The 7,954-nt window shown below is 40.5% G+C and overlaps 1 protein-coding gene across 1 annotated transcript in view; it reads left to right on the top strand.

The window, feature by feature from the left end:
- The window catches only part of LOC125487340 (NEDD8 ultimate buster 1-like), a 16,000-nt gene that overhangs the window by 785 nt on the left and 7,261 nt on the right, over positions 1-7,954 (top strand). The window contains exons 2-5 of the mRNA XM_048618562.1: positions 3,021-3,221; positions 3,616-3,723; positions 4,494-4,646; positions 5,900-6,049. Of these exons, the coding sequence (XP_048474519.1) occupies positions 3,021-3,221; positions 3,616-3,723; positions 4,494-4,646; positions 5,900-6,049 (612 nt within the window). The remainder of the gene's footprint in view (positions 1-3,020; positions 3,222-3,615; positions 3,724-4,493; positions 4,647-5,899; positions 6,050-7,954) is intronic.

Here is a 7,954-nt window from a genome sequence, read left to right as displayed (position 1 = left end):
CCTAATAATCATAATCAAACCATGTCTAAAATGAAAAAAAAACAGTGGACCCAGCACTGATTGTTCCAGCACACCACTAGTCAAAGGGTGAAGGTAGTGATTCTTTGAATCACTGCAGTTCTCAGTATGTAGGAACACTTGCAGTGCCGTTTGGAATGGAGTTCCTAGTCTTTGGCCCAGCAGCAATGATGTAATGGTGATTATAGTCCCAAGTTGGGGTGTTGAGTGACTTGGAGGGGAACTTGCTCCCATTTATCTGATGCTGTTGTCCTTCTAGGTGACAGATTTGACAGGTTTGGAAGGGTTGGTTGAAGGAGCTTTGACAAGTTGCTGCGGTGCGTGTGGTGGTGGTGAAGATACTGAATGTTGAAATGGTGGATGAGTTCCAATCAAGTGGGCTGCATTGTCCAGGATGGTGCTGAGCTTCTTGTGTTGGAGCTTAACCCAACCAGGCCAGTGGAGAATATTCCATCGCACTGCTGCCCTATGCATGACAACCACCTACAAGGCACTAAAGAGACTCTCTGAACCCTTTTTTTTAATCTTCTCCTTATTGTTCCCTATCAGTGCTGCAGTTAACTAGCCGAAATTACTATTACATTTCAATGGGTCTGTCTGTGTCTGAATTAAGCACATCATTGTATAAGATCCAGGCTTTAGTCTCATCCTTGATGTGGAGGTGTCTGTGTTGGACTGGGGTTTACCTGACAAAGGAGCAGCGCTCTGAAAGTTTGTGATTTCAAGTAAACCTGTTGGATGATAACCTGGTGTGCCGTGACTTCTGACTTGGTCTTATCCTGTTTATTCATGATTTCAGTATCCTGATTTTATTCTTTAAACACTGTTTATAACTTAAATTGTTTGTCTAATTAAAACATTCATTGAAAGAGTCTCTTGAAGGAAAGAAGAAAATTGTGCTACTGCTCTTTGTATTGCTCAACATTGATGTTTCTCCTTCTGTGACCATAATATTTGACTTAAATAGCCAAGCTAAAGATCACTTCTTTCCTTTCCTATTCTCTTCTATTTCCTCCACAATCCAAAAAAGTTTGAAAGGTTGCTGACCTTTCCTAGTTACAATGGTACAAAGTTGGAGCAAGAACTGGAGATGCTGGAATCTGAGTTAATACAGTGTGGAGCTGGAGGAACACAGCAGGTCAGGCAGCATTAAAGGAGTAGGAAAATTGACTTTTCGGATTCACACTCTGGGGCCCAGTCCTGATGAAGGGTATAAACCCAAAACGTGACTCTCCTGCTACCTGACCTGTGTTCCTCTAGTTCCACACTGTACAGACAGTATTGTTGCAAAACTTAGTTTCATCTTTTTATAGTTTGTTTTGATTGCATTTTATTAACTCAAACAGCTATATTGTTGCAGCTTCACTGTGTTCTCTGACTACCACATCCCTATTTCAAGTTTGAGTCTCAATTCAGACTTCGATCTTCATGGGAATAAAGTTAAATTTAATGGCTAAACAAATGGGATATGAGAATTAATTTATTTATATGTTCACTGGATGTGGGTGTCACTTATAGAACATAGAACATTACAGCGCAGTACAGGCCCTTCGGCCCTCAAATTTGCGCCGACCTGTGAAACCAATCTGAAGCCCATTTAACCTACACTGTTCCATTCTCATCCATATGTTTATCCAATGACCATTTAAATGCCCTTAAAGTTGGTGAGTCTACTACTGTTGCAGGCAGGGCATTCCACGCCCTTACTACTCTCTGAGTAAAGAACCTACCTCTGACATCTGTCCTATATCTATCACCCCTCAATTTAAAGCTATGTCCCCTCGTGCTAGCCGTCACCATCCGAGGAAAAAGGCTGTCACTGTCCACCCTGTCTAATCCTCTGATCATCTTGTATGTCTCTATTAAGTCACCTCTTAACCTTCTTCTCTCTCAACGAAAACAGCCTCAAGTCCCTCAGCCTTTCCTCATAAGACCTCCCCTCCATACCAGGCAACATCCTGGTAAATCTCCTCTGCACCCTTTCCAATGCTTCCACATCCTTCCTATAATGCGGCAACCAGAACTGTACGCAATACTCCAAGTGCGGCTGCAACGTGACCTCATGGGTCCGAAACTCAATCCCTCTACCAATAAAACCTAACACACCGTACGCCTTCTTAACAACCCTATCAACCTGGGTGGCAACTTTCAGGGATCTATGCACATGGACACCGAGATCTCTCTGCTCGTCCACACTACCAAGAATCTTACCATTAGCCCAGTACTCTGTATTCCTGTTACTCCTTCCAAAGTGAATCACCTCAAACTTTTCCGCATTAAACTCCACTTGCCACCTCTCAGCCCAGCTCTGCAGCTTATCTATGTCCCTCTGTAACCTGCAACATCCTTCCGCACTATCCACAACTCCACCGACTTTAGTGTCATCCGCAAATTTACTAACCCATCCTTCTACGCCCTCATCCAGGTCATTTATAAAAATGACAAACAGCAGTGGCCCCAAAACAGATCCTTGCGGTACACCACTAGTAACTGAACTCCAGGATGAACATTTCCCATCAACCACCACCCTCTGTCTTCTTACAGTTAGCCAATTTCTGATCCAAACCGCTAAATCACCCTCAATCCTATGCCACCGTATTTTCTGCAATAGCCTACCGTGGGGAACCTTATCAAATGCTTTACTGAAATCCATATACACCACATCAACCGCTTTACCCTCATCCACCTGTTTGGTCACCTTCTCAAAGAACTCAGTAAGGTTTGTGAGGCATGACCTACCCTTCACAAAACCGTGTTGACTATCCCTGATCAAATTATTCCTTTCTAGATGATTATAAATCCTATCTCTTATAATCCTTTCCAACACTTTACCCACAACAAAGTAAGGTTCACTGGTCTATAATTACCAGGGTTGTCTCTACTCCCCTTCTTGAACAAGGGGACAACATCTGCTATCCTCCAGTCTTCTGGCACTTGCTGGGGCTTCTAAGTGATTAATTGTCAAGCAAAAATGTTTTGTGATTTAAATGAGATATTGATAGAGTTTGCATTCCAGGAAATGTGGGTCTGAACTCCTGAACATTGTAGATAACTATGCAGTCCTACAACTGGAAATAGTGTGGTGTTACCTTCAACTGGAACAACTCGACTGCCTTCGTGATGCAGAAGAGAGATTAAAACGAGCCCAGACTCGGCTGAATAAATGCTATGGAGAGAACCTGGAGCGACTCTACAACCTGAAGGTTGGTTTTTCATGTTTTCAATATATTTGATTTTGTTTGGTCACATCAATGCTTTTCCTACCTAATAATAAGACATTTTAACTCTTAAATCAACAGTAAATTTGCAATGTCAGTACACAGCCTGAAAGTGGCAGTAATCTCTCCTAAATTGCATTAACTTTATTGCAAATTTTCTGATTTTACTTCTTTTGTCAGATCACTTCAGGTTTAAGTTAAATCATTGCCAGCCTGGTGGTATTTCCAAACAACTGCTAGAGCACAAAGTTGTGGAATTTTCAGTGTGTTTGTTTATTTATGCACCTATATATTTTTTGTTGTTTTTACCATGACTTGTATTCTGATGTGTTGTCTAAGCTAGTTCTTTTTATTTTGTTTGCTCATTTGCATTTCATAGGGTAACACTGCCAATGAGCAGGTGCTATATTTGCGGCTCAGGCTTCTTCAGGGAGTGGTATTGTACCATAAAGGAAAGCTGGATCAGACTAAAAATCATCTGAATGAGGTGCAGATCTTTATCTCCACTTCTGTCTGTAGTTATTAACTTTATTTTAATATTACTTTCAGTTCAACCTAATTCCGCAGTAATGTTTGTTTTTATTTATCAGCAAAATGCAATATCCTTAATTACTACTTCTGTTTTCCACCTGATTTTTCTTGATGTCAATGTTATGTAAACTAACAGACAGGTAAATTATTCCTAGGGATCATAGAAATAAAGTCATAAAAATAATTACAGCACAGAAAGGAATCACTCCAGTCTGTTATCTGTATCAGTTCTCTACAAGAGCAATTCAGTGAGTTCTGCACCATGCCGTCATTATTTTCTCCCCTTTATTGGCCTGCAATTTTTATCTTCAATTGTGTGTCTAATTCCCTCTAAGTTACAATTGCATTTGCCTCCCTTCAATTTGGTGTCCTCTGGTTTCGGACTCTTTCACCAACATACGTGGTTCCCAAAGCTTTCACGACCTTCCTATATTGTGATCTCTCAAAATAGACATATGCTACTCGCGCTCTCTTTGTTAAAGATATGTCACAGCTTCCTCTTGTACTGTGTTTCTGTTTCTGTTTTTGCACCTTCGCAGCGCTGCGTGCTACTTTCCATTATTTATGCACATATATCCAAAAATATCTGTTCTTGTATATCATTTAAAATTGTAACTTATTAAATTTTACATTGCCACTCCCAATTTTTCTTCCTTTAAGCATCAGTTCACCCTTGTCTACAATGAAGCATCCTCCTCATTTTCTCCCCTATTAACTTTGATTCAGGCAGAAACATTATTGGGAAAGCTTTCTGTGGATGATAAAAAGGTGGTGCAACTCATGAGTCTCGGATTCACAGCCCAGGAGGCACGGCTAGGTTTGCGAGCTTGCAATGATGATATTGACTTTGCGGCATCGCACATCTACCACAGGAGAGAGGTAATTGTATTAAGGAATACCTAGTAATGTAACCTGTTGTTACCACACCTTTTGGATCTGTCTTGCGTGACCTTACCTGGTGCAGTGGTGCTGATCACTTGTGTAAATGATTCTGGCATCTTGAGCTCTATTTGGTCTGATTAGTTATGACTCTGATAAAGGACTGGAAAATTGGGGAAACCAATCTCGTGTTTAAATCAAATAGGGAAGCTGATTTGGACCATCTGGCAGCTAATGAGCATCCATCAGGGCTCCCATCTTTTAGATGGACAAAAGCCTGCTTCCAGAATAGCCAGCAGCTCTTCTGTGTGACCGGGAACTGCAGCTAGTGGAGATGCAGCCATTGCAGCATAGTGAGTCAGTCATCTGACAAAGTCAAGCAGGCCCTTGCTAAGGGAACCATTGCTACAATGCTCCCAGACTGCCTAATATCTAATTTTGTAATGATGTTACACCCCTAGAATATAAATTTTGCTTTGAACTGAATTCTGTATAAATGTCTTTCACACACGCCCTCTGTTAACTTCTTTTGATCTTTTTTAAGCCAGCTGTCCTATTTATTCAATTTGGAAAAAAATGCTTGAGCTTGCATGCTTCCAAAAACTAAGAGTATTATAGAATAAATGTGAAATCTGGGTCAGACTAAAGCAGGTGGAATAAATGCACCTTTTTGAGGTTAGACTCTAGATGAGAATCATTTTTTAAATTGATTGATTGAATGAAATGTATCTTTCTGGAAAATAAGTTACAAACTCCTTCAAATCATTCCTCATAAGTAGAGCATTTTAAGTTAAGGTAATACTGCTAATAAATCTCTGAAAATAAAGGTTACGTGGATTTTTTTCATAATACACCAAACTGCCTAGAATCTTTATTTCCCTCAGCAGACTGATTTGATGTGACTTTTTTATAACTTTCTAATTTAGCCTACTTTTCTAATCAACCAGTTCAGAGATGGGGGTAGGGGTGCTTGAACCTGGACCCCTCAGTTAAGGCCAAGGGATTTATCGTGATTTTCTCCTAACCACTAATCCTTTCAACCTGTTCCCTATCTAACATGTCCATAAAACTGACTCTACCACTGATGTTTGTTCCTTTTTACTTGTGGTAGAAAAACTATGTAGAGTTGCGAAATGCTGTCTAATTTGGTATATTTTTCTTTTCCTTTCCTTTCCTTGACCTCTTGATTCCAACTACTGTCAGTAATACAAACATTTGATTAGATTTGACTTTTGCTATACTGTGTTTTGTAGGAGAAAGCTGAAATCAGGAGAAAGGAGAAGGCAGAAAGAAAAAGGAAGAAACAAGAAGCTGTGAACTCTTTGGTGGCTATGGGCTATTCGGAAAAGGCTGCTGCCAAGGCATTTAGATCAGCCAATAATAACTTGGAACGTGCTATAGAGGTCAGTAATTTTCGTTTCAGAATTCTGTGGTAGTGTCTTCAAAGATTGTTGGGGTTTTAGTTCATACAAAAAAGGAAGCCTCTTTTCAATTTTCACTACTAACTGGTGCAGGTTTTGGTTACAGCCAGTAAAGTAAAGCCTTTGAAAAATTGCACTATTCATCTTCTCTGTTAATGGCACAGATGATATATGAATTATTTTTTTAAAAAGTGAGTAGACGGATAAAACCACCGAAGAAAATGTCGTTCAAATGGGCTGTAAGCTATAATGTTGTTGTGACAGAGTTTGTTTGCACTCAAACAATGGACTGAGATTCCATGAGTTCTCATTTCTGTTTCCCTTTTGAAATCAATTCGGGAAAACATTTCCATTTTTATATAATGCCTTTCAAATCTTCAACCCAAAGGAAGAACCTTGCATTCAGTGAAGTTATTGTGGATATAAGAAATATGAATGCTAGTTTGTGCATATGTCCACTTGAGAGCAGTGAAACCTTCAATTTAATGTCATAGAGTCAAACAGCATAGAAACTGGCCCTTCAGCCCACCCATGTCTATGCTGTCTAATACACCAAACTACACAAATCCCATTTGCTTGTACTTGGTCCACAGCCTACCATGCCCTGTCATTTTAAGTGCTCATCAGATGCTTCTAAAAGGTTGCTAAAGTACTTGCTTCCACCACCCTGTCAGGCAGCATGTTCATATATCTTACCATCTTCTGGTTAAGAAGACTTTTTTTCCTGAGATCTCGATGTTGTCCTTGTCCTCACCACCTGGTCCTTGACACGCCTGCCATGGGAAAGAAATTCGTGCAATCCACCCTGTCTATGCCTCCCATAACTTTTGTATGTCAATCAGATTCCATTGCACTCACGCACGCAGACACACACACACCCTCCCCTGCTCCAAGGAAAACAAACACTGCCTATCCAGCCTCTCATAACTGAGAATCATCCCAAGCAACATCCTGGTGGTTCTCCTGTGCACCCTCTCCAGAGCAATCATGTCCCTCTAAATACTGTGGCAACCAGAACTGTACAAAGTATTCCATCTCTGGCCTAACCAATGTTTTTATAAAGTTGTAATAAGACTACCTTGCTCCTATATTCTACACCCCGGCTAATGAAGGTAAGGATCCCATATACCACCTTCACCAGCCTGTCTACCTGTGCTGGCACCTTCTGTGGATCCCTTTGTTCCTCAGTACTCGCTAGGGACTTACCATTCATTAATGTACATCCTTTTCTTATTAGACCTCCCAAAATGCTTCACCTCCTACTCGTTGGGATTAAATTCCATCTTTCATTGCTCTGCCCAGTTTACCAGCTGATCAATATCAGAATTTAGCCCGAATCCATTCTGCTTACCATCAACACCACCAATTTTCATATCATCTGCAAACTTACTAATTTTACCTTCTGCATTAACATCCATGTCATTATTATAATTAACAAACAGCAAGGGTCCCAGCACCAAACCTTGTGATACACTGCTGGTCGCAGGCTTCTAATCATAAAACAACCCTCCACCATCACTGTTTACCTCCTATTTTTAAGCCAGTTATTTTTGCCAGCTTGCCTTAGACTCTCTGTGTTCTTGCATTTTCGACCAGCCTTTCGTGAGGGTCTATGTCAAAGACTTTCCTGAAGTCCATATAAGCCACATCAACTGCACTATCCTCAATATATTTAGTTACTTTTGCAAAAGAAAATGCTAAATTAGTCAGGCAGGATCTCCCTCTAATAAACTATAGAATCTCTGCAGTACAGAAAGAAACCATTTGGCCCAGTGAGTCTGCACCAACTCTCCAAACAGAATCCAACCCAGTCTGAGTCCCCAAACCTACCCTCAAACCTGCAGAGATAGTAGGAACTGCAGATGCTGGAGAATCTGAGATAACAAG

This window comes from Rhincodon typus, chromosome 2 (assembly GCF_021869965.1).
Source record: "Rhincodon typus isolate 14 chromosome 2, sRhiTyp1.1, whole genome shotgun sequence".
Lineage (NCBI taxonomy): Eukaryota > Metazoa > Chordata > Chondrichthyes > Orectolobiformes > Rhincodontidae > Rhincodon > Rhincodon typus.
The sequence above is the reverse complement of the archived record's forward strand: the minus strand, read 5'-3'. Positions and strand labels throughout refer to the sequence as shown.